The 19,691-nt window shown below is 41.9% G+C and overlaps 2 protein-coding genes across 2 annotated transcripts in view; one reads left to right on the forward strand and one right to left on the reverse strand.

The window, feature by feature from the left end:
* pnrc1 (proline-rich nuclear receptor coactivator 1) overlaps window positions 1–19,691 on the reverse strand; it is a 206,983-nt gene that overhangs the window by 118,045 nt on the left and 69,247 nt on the right. The gene's annotated exons all lie outside the window — the stretch shown is intronic.
* rngtt (RNA guanylyltransferase and 5'-phosphatase) overlaps window positions 1–19,691 on the forward strand; it is a 372,001-nt gene that overhangs the window by 50,264 nt on the left and 302,046 nt on the right. Inside the window, exons 5-8 of the mRNA XM_080192775.1 lie at window positions 13,639–13,714; window positions 15,308–15,557; window positions 15,927–16,036; window positions 17,627–17,728. Coding sequence (XP_080048901.1) covers window positions 13,639–13,714; window positions 15,308–15,557; window positions 15,927–16,036; window positions 17,627–17,728 — 538 coding nt within the window. The remainder of the gene's footprint in view (window positions 1–13,638; window positions 13,715–15,307; window positions 15,558–15,926; window positions 16,037–17,626; window positions 17,729–19,691) is intronic.

Consider the following 19,691-nt stretch of genomic DNA (forward strand, 5'->3'; position numbering starts at 1 on the left):
CACCCAGGTCGCTCTGCCCTTGCAGCCACTTTGGAATTATACCCTTTCTTTTATTGCACCTCCGTTCTCTGAACCAAATGGAATGATTTCACACTGCTCTGCATTAAATTTCCTCTGCCATATGACCATCCATTCCTCTACACCAATGTCTAGGTCATAAATGTATATCAGGAAGGGCAGGGATCCTGATATTGACTCGTGGGGAACTCTACTATAAATTTTCTTCAGTCGAAAAACATTCATTAGCCACTATTGTCTATTTCCTGTCACTGAGCTAATTTTGCTTCCATGTTGCTGCTGTCCCCTTTACTTCCAAGAGCTATAACTTTTTTCACAAGTCTGTTGTATGACGTTATATTAAATGCCTTTTGGAAGTCCATATACACCATACTAGCAGTATTACCTTCATCCACCCTCTCTGTTACCTCATTAAAAAACTCCAGCAAATGCATTAAACAAAATTTGTCTTTAACAAATCTGTGTTGGTTTTCCTTAACTTACTGTACTTGCCCATGTAACTATTAATTTTGTCTCAAATTATTTCTAGATAGCAGCTTCCCCACTACCAAGATAATATTGACTGGCCTGCATTTGCTGGGCTTTACCCCTTTTTTGAACAAGGCAGTAATATTTGCAATTCCCCAGTTCTCTGGCATCATCCCTGAGTTTAAGAAAGACTAGAAAATTATGGCCCTTTTCTGACATTTCAATGATCTCTACGCTCCAAAGGTAATTCATTGGCTGTAAGGTGCTTTGGGACTTCTGATAGTTGTGAAAGGTGCTATATAAATGCAAGTCTTTCTTGCTCTGGTTTTGAACATGGGAATAAAATGAAACAAATATAAACAGCAATACATAATGACAATCAGGCATTTCAACAGTAAGATGCTGGGATAGACTTGTTTTCTATTCAATGTTGAGATATGGGATGGTAGAAGTTGTTTTCCTTTAAGCCTCTGAAATGGCCTCACAGGTATCACCACTCAATTATACCAATTCGCTACAAAATATTGAAGAAGAATAAAACCAGACAGTCTAGCTGGCGCTGACCTAGGGGACTGTACATGATAAAGGCGCACCATAATTAACTGCCCAGCAAAGTTCTCATAATATCTAACGGCTTGTGCCTAAATTGAGAGGGCTGTCCCACAGTCTACCCAAGCATCAGTGTGCATTGGCATGCTCACTGAATCATTATGTTACAGCCAAAACCCCAAAACTCCCCTCCATCATTTCTGGGTATGTCCTGCCCCACAGGCAAGACAGGTGTTAGATTGGTGTACAGTCGGGAGGGAATTTTCCTAGGAGTCTTCCACATTGATTGGCATGAAATCTCAAGGCATCAAACATAGGCAAGGCAATCTCCTGCTGATTACTACCTGCAGCCCTCCCTCAGCTGATAAATTAGTGCTCTCCATGTTGAAAGTTACCTGGAAGAAGCTCTGAGGGTGGCAAGGGCTCCAAGTGTACTCTGGTGGGAGATTTCAATGCCTACATCTAAAAGTGGCTTAGTAGCAACCAAATTCTAACTGCTAACCAAATTCAGAAGGATCTATCTGCTAGCTGGGGCCTGTAGAAGGTTGTGATAAAACCCACATGTGGAGTAACCAATCTGAGCTTGTTCTGAATGAGGGGAGATCTCATTGAGACATATAAGATGATGAATGGGATGGATAGGATAGAGGTGGACAGACTCTTCCCGCTCAAAAAAGACAGTAGGACTAGGGGGCACAGCCTCAAGATAAAAGGGGGGCGGTTTAGAACGGAGTTGAGGAGGAACTTCTTCACTCAAAGGGTGGTGAATCTCTGGAATTCTCTGCCCGTTGAAGTGGTGGAGGCTGCCTCGCTAAATATTTTTAAGACGCGGGTTGATGGGTTTTTGATAAGAGAGGGGATTAAGGGTTATGGGGAGAGGGCGGGAAAGTGGAACTGAGCAGCGACAGATCAGCCATGATCTTATTGAATGGCGGGGCAGGCTCGAAGGGCTAGATGGCCTACTCCTGCTCCTATTTCTTATGTTCTTATGTTCAACAGTATACCAGTCAATGAATGACTTGTCCATAATGGTATGGTTAGGAATGACCACCACACAGTGCTTGTGAAGATGTGGAGTTGAAATCCTGCCTTCATGCCGAGGGCATTGTCCATTCCCTTTGTCATATTACATTTACATACTCATCCTCGTTTACATTCCCGTTTGCCCTATTAAAGCTCCCCTTCCACCATCCACATAGTATAAATCTTTTTTGATTTTCTTTGCCCTTAGCTCTGACGAAGGGCCATCAAGACTCAAAACGTTGGTTCTATTCTCTCCACAGATGCTTTCAGACCTGCTGAGATATTTCAGTACTTTGTTTTTGTTTCAGAGTTCAGCATCCACGGTATTTTGCTTTAACACTATCCATCATGGCACTATTACCATGCTAAATGGAATAGATTCAGAACAGATCTAGCAACTCGAGATTGGGCAACAATGAGGTGCTGTGGGCTATCAGCAGCAGCAGTAATGTACTCAATGATAATCTGTAACCCCATAACCCAGCGTATCCCTTGCTCTACCATTGCCATCAAGCCTGATTTAATGTAGAGTGCAGCAGAACATGCTGGGAGCAGCACCAGCATACTAAAAATGAGGTGTCAACCTGTAAAGCTACAACACAGGATTGTGTTGTAGCATGTTTAGCATGCATGCTAAACAGTGAAAGCAACATGTTATAAATGGAGCTCTGTGATTCCACAACCAGCTGATCAGACCAAAGCGCTGCAGTTCTTTTCTTTCTTTCTTTATTTATTAGTGTCACAAGGAGGCTTACATTAAAACTGCGCAAACTTACTGAAAATCCCCGAGCCACCATTCTCTGGCGCCTGCTCAGGTACACTGAGGGAGAATTTGGCGTGCCACTGCACCTAGCCAGCATGTCTTTTGGACTGTGGGAGGAAACTGAAGCACCCAGAGAAAACCCATGCTGACACTGGGAGAACATGCAGACTCCACAGAGACACTAACCTGAGGCTGGAATTGAACCTGGGTCCTGGGTGCCATGAGACAGCAGTGATACCACTGTGCCACCTTGATGCCCACCATGTCTTTTTGCCACATCCTGACATTGAATAGTAGCAGACAATTAAATAATGAATGAGAGGAAAAGGCGGAACGAATATCCCTATTCCTGAGGTTCCCATGATTATCGATGTCATCACCCTTCAGCCAACTCAATTCACTTCATGTGATATCAAGAAACAGTTGAAGGCACCGGATGTAGAGAAAGCTACAAGTCCTGACAAAATCCCGGCTATGGTGCCCTGACAAAATCCCAACTTGCGCTCAGAACCAGCTGTGCCCATAGCTAAGCTGTTTCACTACAGCTATAACATTGGCAACTACCCAGCAATGTGGAAAATTGCCCAAGTATGTCCTACCTTTAAAAGACAAATACTGCTCTATCCATCTTCTCTTAACCAATTAGCAAGTTCTATGCAAGTAGAACTTAATTACCAATAACCTGTTGACCGAGGCTGCGGTCCCAGTAGAATCAACATTTTCAGCTCTAGACCTCATTACAGCCTTACTGCAATGTTGGACCAACGAGTTGAATTTGAGGTCAGGTGAGAGTGATTTGCCCTTGACATCATGACGTGTAATCAAATGTGGCATCAAGAAGCCCTAATAATGAAAATCAGGGAACAATGCTTCACTGGCTGGTGCCAACCTAACACAAAGAAGGTGGCAGTGATTGTTGGAGGTCAGTTGTCTCAGTCCAGGGCATCACTGCAGGAGTTCCTCAGGGAATGCCCAAAGGCATTCTTCGCTGTCTCATCAAGGACCTTCCCCCACCATAAAGCCTGGGGATGTTTGCTGATGATATCAAAGTTCAGTACCATTTGCGACTACTTGGAAACTGAAGGGGACCATGCCTACATCCTGCAGAACTTGGAACAGCATTCAGAATGGGGTTGATGAGTGGCAAAATGGTAGGTAAAATGTTAGAATCTGTCATTAAGGAGGAAATTGCGAGGCGTCTTGAAGGGAATTGCTTGATAGAGCAGACGCAGCACGGTTTCATTAAAGGGAAGTCGTGTCTGACAAATTTACTGGAGTTCTATGAGGATGTGTCTAGGGCGGTGGATAGAGGAGAGCCGGTGGATGTGGTCTTTCTAGATTTTCAGAAGGCGTTTGACAAAGTACCTCACAAGAGGTTATTGCAGAAGGTCAAGGGACATGGAGTTGGGGGTAGGGTGTTAGCGTGGATAGAGGATTGGTTGTCAAATAGGAGGCAGAGAGTGGGGGTCAACGGGTGCTATTCAGATTGGCGGATGGTGACTAGTGGAGTGCCCCAGAGGTCGGTGCTGGGGCCTCAGCTTTTTACCATTTATATAGATGATCTGGAGGAGGGAACCGAGTGTAGAGTGTCGAAATTTGCTGATGACACCAAGATTGGGGGAACGGCAAATTGTGCGGAGGGTGTGGAGAGTCTGCAGAAGGATCTAGATAGGCTGGGCGAATGGGCCAGGAAATGGCAAATGGAACTTAATGTTGGCAAATGTGAGGTGGTCCACTTTGGTAGGAAGGACTATTACTTACGGGGCAAAAAACTGCAGCAGGCGACGGTGCAGAGGGACCTCGGGGTCCTTGTGCATGAGTCGCAAAAACCCAGCTTGCAGGTGCAGCAGGTGGTCAGGAAGGCGAATGGGATGCTGGCCTTCATAGCGAGGGGGATTGAATATAAAAGTAGGGAGGTCTTGCTGCAGCTGTATAGAACATTGGTGAGGCCGCAGCTGGAGTACTGTGTGCAGTTTTGGGCGCCGCACCAGCGCAAAGATATTTTGGCCTTGGAGGGAGTGCAGAGGAGGTTTACTAGGCTGATACCGGAGTTGAGGAGGTTGAGCTATGAGGAGAGGCTGAATAAACTGGGCTTGTACTCGTTAGAGTTTAGAAGAATGAGGGGAGATCTCATTGAGACGTACAAGATGATGAATGGGATGGATAGGATAGAGGTGGAAAGACTCTTCCTGCTCAAAAAAGACAGTAGGACTAGGGGGCACAGCCTCAAGATAAAAGGAGGGCGGTTTAGAACGGAGTTGAGGAGGAACTTCTTCACTCAAAGGGTGGTGAATCTCTGGAATTCTCTGCCCGTTGAAGTGGTGGAGGCTGCCTCGCTAAATATTATTAAGACGTGGGTTGATGGGTTTTTGATAAGAGTGGGGATTAAGGGTTATGGGGAGAGGGCGGGAAAGTGGAACTGAGCCGCGACAGATCAGCCATGATCTTATTGAATGGCGGGGCAGGCTCGAAGGGCTGGATGGCCTACTCCTGCTCCTATTTCTTATGTTCTTATGTTCAAACAGATATTTGCTCCACACAAATGCCAGGCAATGACCATCTTTAACAAGAGAGAATCTAGCCATCTCTGAACGTTTAATAGCATTACCATTATTGACTCATGCACCCTCAATATCCTTGTTGTTACTCTTAGGCAAAAATTTATTTGGATCAGCAGAGCCATACTGTGACTATGAAAGTAGGTCAGAGGCTGGGAATTATGTGCCAAATGTCTTATGTGCTGACTTCACAATGCCTTGCATCATCTGCAAGGTACAAGTCAGGAGTATGATGAAATCTGCAGTATTTTGCTTTTAGTTGTTTGAAATGCCCCCACTTGCTGGGGGGTGTGCAGCTTTTGATTTGATTTATTATCGTCACGTGTATAGTGAATACAATGAAATGCATTGGTTCTTGCATGCTATTGCAGACAAAGCACACCATACATAAGGGAAAGGAGAGGGTGCAGAATATGGTGTTACAGTCATAGCTAGGGTGTAGACAAAGATCAACTTAATATGAGGTTGGTCCATTCAAAGGCCTGATGGCAGCGGGGACGGAGCTGTTCTTGAGCTGGTTGGTACACGACCTTAGACTTTTGTATCTTTTCCCCGGTGGAAGATGATGGCAGTGTGTGTGTCCAGGATGTGTGGGGTCCTTGATTATGTTGGCTATTTTTCTGGGGCAGTGGGAACTGTAGACAGAGTCAGTGGATGGGAGGCTCGTTTGCTCCAACAACACCCAAGGAGTTTGATATCATGCAAGACAAAGCAATTCTTGATTGGCACCCCATCCACTATCTTAAATATTTGCACCTCTCACTGTAAATGCATTTGCTGTAATGTGTTACATATACAAGATGTACTGCAGCATCTTGCTAAGTTGCTTCAACATTTTTAACCAGCAAACTCTACCACGCAGAGGGTAGGCACATAAGAGCATCGTCAACTACAAGTTCCCTTCGCACCACCATGACTTGGAAATAAATTGCTATATCTTCATTGTCATTGGATCAAAACCTAGAACTCCTTTCCTAATAGCACTGTGGGTGTGCCTACATCACACAACTTGGCAATTTAAGATCACTTACCACTGTCTTTTTCAAGGCACATTTTTTAGCATGTACAGTAGTCTCCAAGGAAGTTTATGCAGTGGCTAAATGGAGTTCTCTGAGCCCTCTGCTGAATTTTCTCTGGGGCAATCTTCAGTGATGTGAATCAATGATTGCGATGCACTCTAACTGCAGTCCAGGCTCTCTTCAAGGCCCTAGTGCCAATTTGCTGCACAAAGGCCTTGTCCAGTGTGGAAACAATTGAGGAGTGCCCACTGTTGGCATGGCAGATTGAAATTGTTTGGGTTACTGTGAAATCTGTGATGAGAGAGTTTTTTTATGGATGCCATGTTGGTTCCATTTCTGCTGTTTTTCTTTGGCATGGTGGTCTTAGCCTTACAGATTAGCGTGATTGGAGGCTAGCAACAAGGCATGTTAGGAATGGAAAATAAATGCTGGCCTTGCCAGCAATGTCCATATTCCTTAAATGAATAAAACAAATTCATGCCATGTAACCAATTACCAGTACTCTTAATTTTTCTTTGCCATGTTGCCTTTTTTCTCCCCCTCAAACCACCTCTCCTGAAGGTAAGGAACAACATGGTCGAATCACGTTCTGTCCATTTCCAATCTCCATACACACATTCCAACTGGATAGTGATCAAAAGTACCATTAATTGACCCAAGGACTGGAGCTGGCCTGATATTCTTCTTTTCAAAGTATTACATACTAAAAATGTTTTGTCATGTTGTATTTTATCACGTTCTGATGCAGTTAACGTTCTGAAGATCTGCATTTGATGATGACTGTTGCGTGGTTTTAGAAGCCTTTTGTTGTCTCCTATGCTTTACATTGTTTTGCATCCTGGTTTTGTAATGAGGAAATATATCCATATGCAGCAAGATCTATGTAGCTGAATGAGTAGGAACTTGGTGAAAAAAAAAAATGAAAACTGTATCAAAGGTCAGTAATTTCTCTCTCTTGGAGAGAGACTCTGTTGGAGACTGCCGTAGTATTATCAGACTAGGAAGGAGGAGGATCTTGCAAAGAAACAGAGATGCCTATTACTAAGACAGATGACAATTTTTACAATGACTGTCTGACACCTTCCAGCTGTGTGATCGATAACATCAATAGAAATCTGTTGGAAAGACATCAAGGCTGTTGCCATAGAAACAACAGAATTGGCATTCCCCTTCCCTGAATGTGCTTATTTTATATTGGATATTTTAAAAAGTACATTTTGAATGATAACATATAATGTATATCCTCACATTTTATGCAATTGTGCTGCATCAGTTTCATAAACTGTTTGAATATACATTACATATCAATCTCCTGCAGTGTTAAACACACCAAGTCGAGAGAATGTACAATATTCAGCTCAGACAAGGTTAAAGAACTATCAACCATCTTTTCTCTATTACTCCATCCCTCATTCTCTCCCTGCCTTTATCCCCACGTGTTCTATCCTGCATGCTCTCCTTTTCTTCCCCCCTCATTTGTGTTGCCTCCCAACAGTGTCTCATTTTGTCTTTTTCTCTCTCTCTCGCTGCCTTTTCCCCAGTTTTGTTTTATTTGTTCAGAATATGAGAGCTTCATTAACTGGACCAATGTGTATTACCCACCGCTAATTGTCCTTGATCTGAGTAGTTTGTTCAGGCATTTAAGTCAATCACATTATAGGTCTGAGGTCACATTCGGACCAGACTAGGTAAGGGCAGACAATTTTCTTCCCTAAAGAACATTATTTGAGCCAGATTTTATGAGGATGTGTCTAGGGCGGTGGATAGAGGAGAGCCGGTGGATGTGGTCTTTCTTGATTTTCAGAAGGCGTTTGACAAGGTACCTCACAAGAGGTTATTGCAGAAGGTCAGGGGGCATGGAGTTGGGGGTAGGGTGTTAGCGTGGATAGAGGACTGGTTGTCAAATAGGAGGCAGAGAGTGGGGGTCAATGGGTGCTATTCGGATTGGCGGTTGGTGACTAGTGGAGTGCCCCAGGGGTCGGTGCTGGGGCCTCAGCTATTTACCATTTATATAGATGATCTGGAGGAGGGAACCGAGTGTAGGGTGTCGAAATTTGCTGATGACACCAAAATTGGTGGAAAGGCAAATTGTGCGGAGGGTGGTGAGAGCCTACAGAAGGATCTAGATAGGCTGGGCGAATGGGCCAGGAAATGGCAAATGGAATTTAATGTTGGCAAGTGCGAGGTGGTCCACTTTGGTAGGAATAATGGTAGGAAGGATTATTACTTACGTGGAGAAAACCTGCAGCAGGCGATGGTGCAGAGGGACCTTGGGGTCCTTGTGCATGAGTCGCAAAAACCCAGCTTGCAGGTGCAGCAGGTGGTCAGGAAGGCGAATAGGATGCTGGCCTTCATAGCGAGGGGAATTGAATATAAAAGTAGGGAGGTCTTGCTGCGGCTGTATAGGGCATTGGTGAGGCCGCAGCTGGAGTACTGTGTGCAGTTTTGGGCACCGTACTTACACAAGGATATTTTGGCCTTGGAGGGAGTGCAGAGGAGGTTTACTAGGCTGATGCCAGAGTTGAGGGGGTTGAGCTATGAGGAGAGGCTGAATAAATTAGGCTTGTACTCGTTAGAGTTTAGAAGAATGAGGGGAGATCTCATTGAGACGTATAAGATGATGAATGGGATGGATAGGATAGAGGTGGAGAGACTCTTCCCGCTCAGAAAGGACAGTAGGACTAGGGGGCACAGCCTCAACATAAAGGGGGGGCGGTTTAGAACGGAGTTGAGGAGGAACTTCTTCACTCAAAGGGTGGTGAATCTCTGGAATTCTCTGCCCGTTGAGGTGGTGGAGGCTGCCTCGCTAAATATTTTTAAGACGCGGGTTGATGGGTTTTTGATAAGAGAGGGGATTAAGGGTTATGGGGAGAGGGCGGGAATGTGGAACTGAGCCACGACAGATCAGCCATGATCTTATTGAATGGCGGGGCAGGCTCGAAGGGCTAGTTGGCCTACTCCTGCTCCTACTTCTTATGTTCTTATGGTCATCATTAGACTTTTATTGAATTCAAATTTCACCATCTGGTGTGGTGGGATTTGAACCTGGGTCCTCACAGCATGATACTGGTCTCTAGTCCAATGGCAATACTGCTATGCCACTTCTCCCCATTTTCTACCTGCCTGCCCTGCTGTATCTTTTTTTCTGCTGCTTTGCTTTCAATGTATCCCAGCCTCTGCTCCTCTTCACTCATTTTCTGCGCCCTTCCCTGCTCTTTGTTCTTTCAATCCCTGCCTACTTCCTGCTACCACCCACCTCCTGCTATCTGTCTGCTCCCCCCGCCCCACTCTGTCTCCCTTGATTTTTCTTACCCTACCTCTCACTTCATTGTTTAATACTTAAAAATTATATAGAAGTTATCCAGTTGCAAATATAAATTGTAAATTATCTGTTTTCTACACCTTTTTGCAGAGCGGGTGAGATTACTTTATTTAAATGGAACAACTTGATATTTTATTTTTAACTTTAACCTGACTTAAATTAAGGAGAAAAGCAAATACATCTGAGCTTGGATTTACTTGTCTTTTTCTTAGTGTGAAGGTATTCTCAACACAATGGTGATGTTGAGAAAAGTTCATCACAATTGTGTTATAGTAGAAACCACCTTTTCTCAGTTTTAATTTCTTTTTAAATTGGAGAATGAAAATGGCTATCAAAGATCATGCATTTAATTTCAGTCTTGTGCTTGTATTTGCAGAAGGCTAACTATTCTGGAACAAAATAGAAATTCTAATTATCTATACAACTAGTTGATGGTAGACAAACTATTTCATATATGGGTTACCAGTGACCTAACAAGAAGGAAAATTAAATAGCATATCAAAGATGAATGATGTTTGAAGAGTGTCTATTATCTGACTTGAGGTAGACTGTAGAGGGTACCTCCTTTCCCAAAAACTTTCATTTCTTGCTAAAAGTAATGTTGAGAACTGTTGCCTCCTTTATTTTAGTTTAGCATATACTAAATTTTGGATCGGCATGACTTGTGGTAGGTATTAGTGAATGCTCAGTGAATATTTTTTTTAAATGTATTGCTGACTATATATTGTATTAAAGCTCATGTATTAAGCTTGATACATAAAATAGCTACATTTTTGATAACTCTTTGGCTTCTTCACATTTTCTTTGTCCCCAGTAGTGCTCTTCTCTTCAATATGTTGTTAGAACTGCGCAGAAGGGAATTGTTCTATTCTTAGTGAAATTTCTCAGAATAATGCTGCCTAGAGGCTCCTTCTTCGTGTTAAGATTTGTTTTTTGTTCTATTTGTATTCCCTGGTTTACAGCAAGAAGTTGTACTTTTATATATTTTGATTATTCACTAATTTATTTACATATGTTTACACCTAGTGTTCCCACTAAAGTTTTCCCCCTTTCTGGAGTGTGGTTTTATGGATAGTGATCATCTTCCAGTATCTCTAATACCATCAACATGTATTTAACTTGCTGACACTTTATGTCAAGACTATATGACTGTGGGCATGATGCGTGAACTCCATTATGTCCTTGTACAATGCTCATCCTCACATGAATTTCCAGCAGATGTTGCTCAACAACAGTTGGAAGTACAGCTGATCTAGGCCCTCCCTTTCATTCATGGTGTGTAGGCCCATTGTAGCAGGTGGCACAATGGTATGTCGCTTGACTAGTGGCCCAGAGACTCAGGATAATGCTCTGCAGACCTGGGTTTAAATACCATCACGGCAATTGATTTAATTTAAAAACTCAAAATATCTGGATAACAATGAAACCATTGTTGAAAAAAATCCATCTCGTTCCTTCCTTTAGGGAAGGAAACCTGTCATCCTTACCTGGTCTGCTCTACACATAGCCCCGTATCCATAACAATGTGACTGACTTTTAAATGCCTTTTGAAATGGTCTAGTAAGTGACTCAATTGTATTCAGTGACTACAAATGGAACAAAAAGGAATGAAACCAGATGGACCATCCGACATTGACCTAGGTACTGGACACAACGGTGTCAAAGCTAACCATGTTGACTCTGCAAAATCGTCTTTACCAACATCTGGAGGCTTGTGCAAAAATTGGGAGAGCTGTATCACAGACTAGTCCAGCAACAGCCTGATTTAGTCATACTCACAGAATAATACTATACAGATGATGTAACAGTAGCTGCCATGTGTTCCATCTAGAAGAATCACTGCAGGAACTCACCAAGATTCCTTCAGCAGTACCTTCCAAACCTGCGGTCTCTAGCATCTAGAAGGAAGATCAAAAGCAGCAGGTCCATGGGAACGCCACCACATCCAAGTCAATCACCATCCTGACTTGGAAATATAAGAACATAACATAAGAACATAAGAAATAGGAGCAGGAGTAGGCCATCTAGCCCTTCGAGCCTGTCCCGCCATTCATTAAGATCATGGCTGATCTGTCGTGGCTCAGTTCCACTTTCCCGCCCTCTCCCCATAACCCTTAATCCCCTCGCTTATCAAAAACCCATCAACCCGCGTCTTAAAAATATTTAGCGAGGCAGCCTCCACCACCTCAACGGGCAGAGAATTCCAGAGATTCACCACCCTTTGAGTGAAGAAGTTCCTCCTCAACTCCGTTCTAAACCGCCCCCCCCTTTATGTTGAGGCTGTGCCCCCTAGTCCTACTGTCCTTTCTGAGCGGGAAGAGTCTCTCCACCTCTATCCTATCCATCCCATTCATCATCTTATACGTCTCAATGAGATCTCCCCTCATTCTTCTAAACTCTAACGAGTACAAGCCTAATTTATTCAGCCTCTCCTCATAGCTCAACCCCCTCAACTCTGGCATCAGCCTAGTAAACCTCCTCTGCACTCCCTCCAAGGCCAAAATATCCTTGCGTAAGTACGGCGACCAAAACTGCACACAGTACTCCAGCTGCGGCCTCACCAACGCCCTATACAGCCGCAGCAAGACCTCCCTACTTTTATATTCAATCCCCCTCGCTATGAAGGCCAGCATCCCATTCGCCTTCCTGACCACCTGCTGCACCTGCAGGCTGGGTTTTTGCGACTCATGCACAAGGACCCCAAGGTCCCTCTGCACCGTCGCATGCTGCAGTTTTTCGCCACGTAAGAAATAGTCCTTCCTACCATTATTCCTACCAAAGTGGACCACCTCGCACTTGCCCTATTCTTTCACTTGACACTGGTTCATAATCCTGAAACTCAATTTGATTTGACTTACATGTATTGGTATACAGTGAAAAGTATTGTTTCTTGTGCGCTATACAACCAAAACATACCATTCATAAAGCACAATAGGGGAGAAGAAAAGGAGAGGGGCACAATGTAGTGTTGCAGTCATAGCATGGGTGTAGAGAACATCAACTTAATATAAAGTAGGTCCATTCAAAAGCCTGATGGCATTTGGGAAAAAACTGTTCTTGAGTCAGTTGGTACGTGACCTCAGATTTTGTATCTTTTTCCTGACAGAAGATGGTGGAAGAGCGTTGTCTGGGATGCTTGGGGTCCTTGATTATGTTGGGCACTTTTCCAAGGCAGTAGGAAGTGTATACAGTCAATCGATAGGAGGCTGGTTTGAATGATATACTGGACTTCATTCATGACTCTTTGTACTTTCTTGAGGTCTTGGTCAGAACAGGAGCCATACTAAACTGATACATCCAGAAAGGATGCTTTCTATGGTGCATCTGGTAAAGTTGGTGATAGTTGCAGCAGATGCCAAATTTCCTTAGCCTCCTGAGAAGGTAGAGGCGTTGGTGGGCTTTCTCAATTATCATGTCAGTGTGGAGGGACCAGGATAGGTTGTTTGTGATCTGGACACTTGAATCTCTCGACCATTTCCACTTATTCCCCATTGGTGTGAACAGGGCATGTCCTTAGTTATCTTCCTGAAGTTGATGACTGTCTCCTTTGTTTTACTGACGTTGAGGGTGAGATTATTGACATCCCACCAACTCCCTCCCTAACAGCACTGTTCGGTGCACTTGGACTGCAGTGAATCAAGAACGTGGCTCACCACCAGCACATTCGCAAGGGCAACTAGAGATGGGTAATAAATGCTGGTTTAGCCAGTGACACTCACCTACTACAAATGAATTTTGAAACAAGACCCATAGTGCTGCCTTAGCCGAGATCAGCTAACTTGCCGGTTGTTTGATCAACTAGCTGACTTTTCAGGGAGCTACCTTTTTTACATTTTACGAGGAGAGAAACTTAAATATACAGAAAATGTATATCTTTTTGAAGCTTTAAAGTTTTTATTGGAAACCTGTGCTTTGCAGGAGTACACTGTACGCATGGCTTCAATCGAACTGGATTCCTTATTTGTGCTTATTTGGTGGAGAAGATGGATTGGAGGTAATTGATTTTCGCAATCTAGAATCTACCCTTGAGTGTATCAGTAGATCTCAGTAATGCTGATGATGGCTCCTTGCACATGTGTTGGTGTTGAGTTTTTTTGGTGCTATTTATATTTCCTAGTTTACAATAAAAGTTCTAATTTCAAATGATATTGTGGGTTAATAAAACAAGTGGGCAACATTTTCTTGATTATGTTCATCCACTTAAAGGGGAAGTGTATTCTACTGATTTGTTGCATAATCCTAAATGTTATACAGGGAATTAAACCACATGTGTGGACTGAATATCGATGGTTTACTTGTGGATTATTTCTGAAACTGGCACTTTTTTGACTCCTAAAATTACTTGATGAATGCACATGCATACTCAATGAAAACTGCCTTTTGAACTGTCCACCTTCACGTGGAACATGCTGAAGCCTTCCTCCATGGTAAGTCTCCAGAATAAAGCCATTATATTGTCTCCAAACTAATCATCTTTCATTAAACAAAACACAAATTTATGAAATTCCTCACATATATGATACAAATGAAATAGTCGAGGCTTTGATGTTTATTCACAGGTAAAACCACCATTGATTTGATTTTGATGAGTTATGTGCCTGGCATCATTGGGTGTTCTGCAAATACTTTTTTTTGTACAAGCAATTAGGATTATGTGGCAATTCAGTAAAAAATACTTTTTGTTTTGTATTTCTGTTGTTCCACATTTAGGAATGAATTCAAATAGTTCTGCAGTATAAGGTAAAGTCACAATAGTCCCAGATGACCATAGCCTGCTCTCCCCTTAGAGGGAGGAGAGCTGACTGGTGATGATTTACTTGAGCGTGATCCACAGGTTAAGGGGCAAGGTTGAGAAGGTGGACCTTCGTGAATAACCTCAGCTGGAACGGGAATTGAACCCACATTGCTGGTCCTACATCACAACCCAGCCAAACAGCCAACTGACCTAACCGATTGACAATGGAGTGTGTTTTGTAACTGTAATGTTAAGACTTGTACGTGGGACTGATTTTGCAATCCTCTCTATGCAGAATAACACCAAATCTATCAAAAGGCTGATGCAAGGCTAAAGCTTTCTATTCAAAAGCCAGATGTATTTAAGTTTTAAATTTTCATATGCTTGTATATAAATTAAAATATTTCACAGCAACTTAATTGCAGTGTTAATGTAAGCCTACTTGTGACACTAATAAATAAACTTTTAAAAATATACTAAAAAAAATTGCCATGGTCTTTTTGTGAAGACCAACTAACTGCCTACACATGTTGCAACATGAAGTACTAGCTATACAATAGACCTTTGGTGATTTTAAAAAGTGTGCATTTGAGCACAAGAGAATTGATTGCAGCTAGTTTCAGGTATCTAACCTGGAAATTGAAGTTCTTCAATGAAGAATGGCATTACCTTACCACAGTTTTGCTTTAACTTGACCTGTTGCGAATTATTGATTTAAGAACTGCCTGGATTAAATTGTTGCTGATACTGTTTTTTGTTTTTAAGATTTTGAAACTGGATTCCAATTCAACTTATTTTACAATCCACTTTCTCTTGTGAGATCTGTAACTGCTGTACTTTTGTATTATCTAGCATTGAAGCAGCAGTTGCTACTTTTGCTCAAGCAAGACCCCCTGGCATTTATAAAGGGGAATACCTGCAGGACCTTTTCAGTCGCTATGGTGAGGTAGAAGATGCTCCTCCCCCACCAGAAAGACCAGATTGGTGTTATGAGGATGATGATGGAAATGTTGATGATGATGGATGTAGGATCAGTAAAGATTCAGAACCTGGCTCTTCAGGCTCCAGCCCATGCAAAAGGAGAAAAGAACGAATTAAGTTGGTAAGCACTTGAGTTGCAATGATACAGGATTATGGGGAAGAATATCAAAGCCAGTCAAAATTAGTTTAATTAGTAAATGCTGCCACAACATACTATTTCATGTGCATCATAATTTGCATTCACAATTTGTTAGAAATATTAGATTTGTTGTAAATGAATCAATTAGCTTAAAGTTTGATGAATGAGTGAAATTAGAATGGAAGAAAACATGTAATAATTAAAGAACCTTTTAGCTCATCCAATTATTTTATTAATTTTTCATCGATTTGTAGTTTGGGCTGTTACATATAATAAAAACATTTGATTGCTTGAGTAGTCAGATCTTTTCTAACATTGATTTACCACAGTTGTTTAATTTCCTTAAAAAAGGGAGCAGTTTTTCTGGAGGGTATGCAAGTTAAAGGTGTAACGCAATTGATAATCCAATCCAAGTTAGGAGAGGTCCAAAGGAAATGTCAGCAGTATTGTCGATGGGAAAGGTGAGTAACTTTCTTTTGTGAGCTAATTACATATTGTCGAATAAAAACAGAAAATACTGAGTAGGTCTAGCATCATCTGTGGAGAGAGTTACCCAGTTCTGAAATAACCTGAAACTTCAGTTGTTTCTCTTTCTACAAATACTGTCAGACTTGCTGAGTATTTCCAGCAATTTTTTGTTTTGGTTTAGATCTTCAGCATTTGCAGGGTTTTGATTTTTGCATTTCATATTATTAGTAACCTTTAACGAAGGAGTTCCCCTGGTGTCATGAACTTGGCTCTGATTGCACTCTTCCAAGGAACCAACACTCTCACTGATATTCAAAATGTAAGGGTTGGATAAAGAATTGGTACTTACAGTTGACAAGGCACAAGTCGTCACCCCCCCCCACGCGCGCACATGTCAGCTATGCTTCTCACCTGCTTTTACAGCTGCATCACAGGAAGCATTCTTTCTGGTTGTATCACGGCTTGTATGGCTCCTGCTGTGCCCAAGACCATAAGAAACTACAGAAGGTTGTGAATGTAGCCAATCCATCAAGCACACCAGCCGCCTGTCCATTGACTCTGCCTACATTTCTCGCTGCCTCACCAAAATAGCCAGCATCATTAAGGACCCCACGTACCCCGGACATTCTCTTTTCCACTTAAGAACAGCTTGTTCCCTGCTGCCAGATTTTTGAATGGACCTACCTCGCATTAAGTTGCTCTTTCTCTATACCCTAGCTATGACAGTAACATTACATTCTGTACTTTCTCCTTTCCTTCTCTATGTACAGTATGTTTTGTCTGTATAACACACAAGAAACAATATTTTTCACTGTATCCTAATACATATGACAAATCAAAAGATGAGGTGTGAATGGCTGTTTTGGTTTGGTCTTGTTTCTTTCTTTATTCAGTCACGTTATTTTGGGCGGCTGCTGTGCAGTCATTCACATCTCATCTGGACAAATTTTCTGTTTCTTTACTGTGCCCATTCCCACTACCTTTGGCTTTTTGTTACATTTTTTTATCAGCAACAAAAATGTTGCCATTTAATCTCTCCTGCCTTCTACTATATCATAGACCTTCCCTACTGATCTTCCAAGCTCTCCCCTCTTTACTCAAAACCTATTACATTTCTAACTGCCCTCCGTTTGAGAAAGTTCATCTGTTGCAGGCAGACCTGTTGAGTATTTCCAGCGTTTTTGTGATTTTATTTCAGATTTTTTTCAGCTTTCAGTTTTGCTTTTGTATGGTAACTATCAAGTTTATCTAAGATTTGTAAGATTTTTATTCTACTTTGATCAACTTTAAAGGGAAAACAGTCATAGAGGGAAATGCTCTTTGTAACTTCTTGCCTAGCTGATTAGTTTGGCATCCTCTATTCTCTCATTAAGAATAAATAATTGAAATGGTGGCAAATTTGAATTTGTGCTGCTTTTCTGCTCTGCAACATATCTTTGACACCCTAAAGATGACCTTTTAAAAAGGAGTGGCAGAGTTATGAGTGTCGCTACTTCAACCCATTCTTCCCCGGATCAAATTGGAAGATGCATATTTTGTATATTTTCGGTGACTGTGCAGTAATAGAATTTCTATTAATTCAGGGCAGGATTTCCTGGAGCACAACCTGTTTCCATGGACAAACAAAACATTAAATTTCTTGAACAAAAGCCATATAAAGTCAGCTGGAAGGCAGATGGGGCACGGTGAGTATTTGTTTACTTTGAGACTTTGGAAAATGATTCTGATTTAAAATGGTAACATATTGTTCCTGTATGGTTGTAAATTCTATCTCATTCCAACAGTTTCAGGAGCAGTTGAATTAAGGACCATATCTTGAATGTCTGATAATTTAACTAAAAATAAAAAAATCTTGTGTACAATTCATGTCATATTATAAATTTATTTACAGCATGAAAATTTTTTTTGGCTCAATTTGACTAACATTACATATAGGTAAGTAGGAAAAGCTAGCAATTAGAATTCAGTAACCAAATTCAAACCAACTTATCTTGGACCAAAAAATGACTCAAAGTAGCTACTCAAAGTGCTTAGATGTTCTTTGATCCTGCTCTTTTTTTCAGCTAGCTGGCTATATACATTTAAAAATCTAAACAAAAATCCTGTAAAAAATTTTCAAAGGAACTGTGTATAGTTGAAATTGTTGAGGGAAAGTGTTTTGAGTGCAGGGGTAACAGTGGGCAGAAGGAGCCACTGCTAGTAAACTGAGCAGGAAACAAGAGACGGTGTGTTTTTTTTACTTATTCGTTTGAGATGTGGGCCTTGCTGGCTAGGTGAACATTTTATTTCTCATCCCTGATTGCCCTTGAGAAGATGGGGTTGAGCTGCTGTGCAGTCCATGTGGCGTAGGTACACCCACAGTGCTGTTAGAAGATAGTGAAGAAACAGCAATATAGTTCCAAGTCAGGACGTTGTCTTTTTGAGGGGAACTTGTAGATTGTGGTGGTGTTCTTGGTGGTAGAAGTTGGAGTTTGGTTGATGATGTTGGAGGAACCTTGGTGAGTTGCTGCGATTATCTTGTGCATAGAACACATTGCTGTCACTGTATGTTGGTGGTGGATGGAGTGAGTGTTTAAGGAGGTGGATAGTGTGCTAATTAAGCAGGTTATTTTGTCCAAGATGGTGGTGAGCTTCTTGAAAGCTGTTGTTGCACTCATCCAGGCAACTGGAGAGGATTCCATCACATTCCTGATGTGCCTTGTAGATGATGAATAGACTTTGGGAGTCAGAAGGTGAGCTGTTCTCTCCAGAATTCCCAATACAATACAAGAAATAGGAGCAGAAATAGGCCACCAGACATTTCAAGCCTGCCCCATCATCAATACGGTCATGGCTGATCTATGCTGGCCTCAACTCTTTCTGTGCCATTTCCCCATAGCCCTCTATTCTTCGATCTATCAAATATTTATCCACCTTCACTTTAAATATTTATAGTGATCCAGCCTTCTTCTTCCTTTGGGGCAGAGAATTCCACCCTCAAAGAAATTTCTGTGCACCTCAGTTTCAAATGACTGGCCCTTTAGCCCTTTAGGCCTTTCAAATGACTGGCGCTCTAGCTCTGTTCCCTTGTTCAAGACTCTCCCTCTCATGAAAACATCTCATCATATCATCTGTCAAGCCCCCTCAGAATCTAGGATGTTTGAATAAGATCACCCTTCACTCTTCCAAATTAGTCTGATGAACCTCCTTTGGACTATCTCTAACTATATCCATTTTTTTAGATAAGGGTACCAAATCTGTATGCTGTATTCCAAGTGAGGTCTCACCAACACCTTTTACCATTGCAAGAAAGCCTCCATATTTTTAAAGTCCAATCCCTTTGCAATAAAAGCCAAAATCTCATTTGCCTACTTGTTAGATGGATCTGGCTGCTAACTTCCCAGCCCTGACCTGCTCTTGTAGCAACAGTATTTATCATGCAGATAAATACTGTTGTAAATAATAACTAAATGAACTAAATCATGTTCTGTAGAGTATCAGTTAGATCCGAAATTTTAATTTTGTTTCTCCCCACAGATGCTTCCAGACCAGCTGAGTTTATCCAGCATTTTCTGTTTTTGTTTCAGATTTCCAGCGTCTGAAGTATTTTGCTTTAATTTTATCCCAATTAGTCCAGTTCAGTTTCCTGTCAAAGATAATCTCCAAGAT

The sequence above is a fragment of the Carcharhinus amblyrhynchos genome, chromosome 7, assembly GCF_965287045.1.
Source record: "Carcharhinus amblyrhynchos chromosome 7, sCarAmb.v2.hapA, whole genome shotgun sequence".
In the NCBI taxonomy this organism is placed as follows: domain Eukaryota; kingdom Metazoa; phylum Chordata; class Chondrichthyes; order Carcharhiniformes; family Carcharhinidae; genus Carcharhinus; species Carcharhinus amblyrhynchos.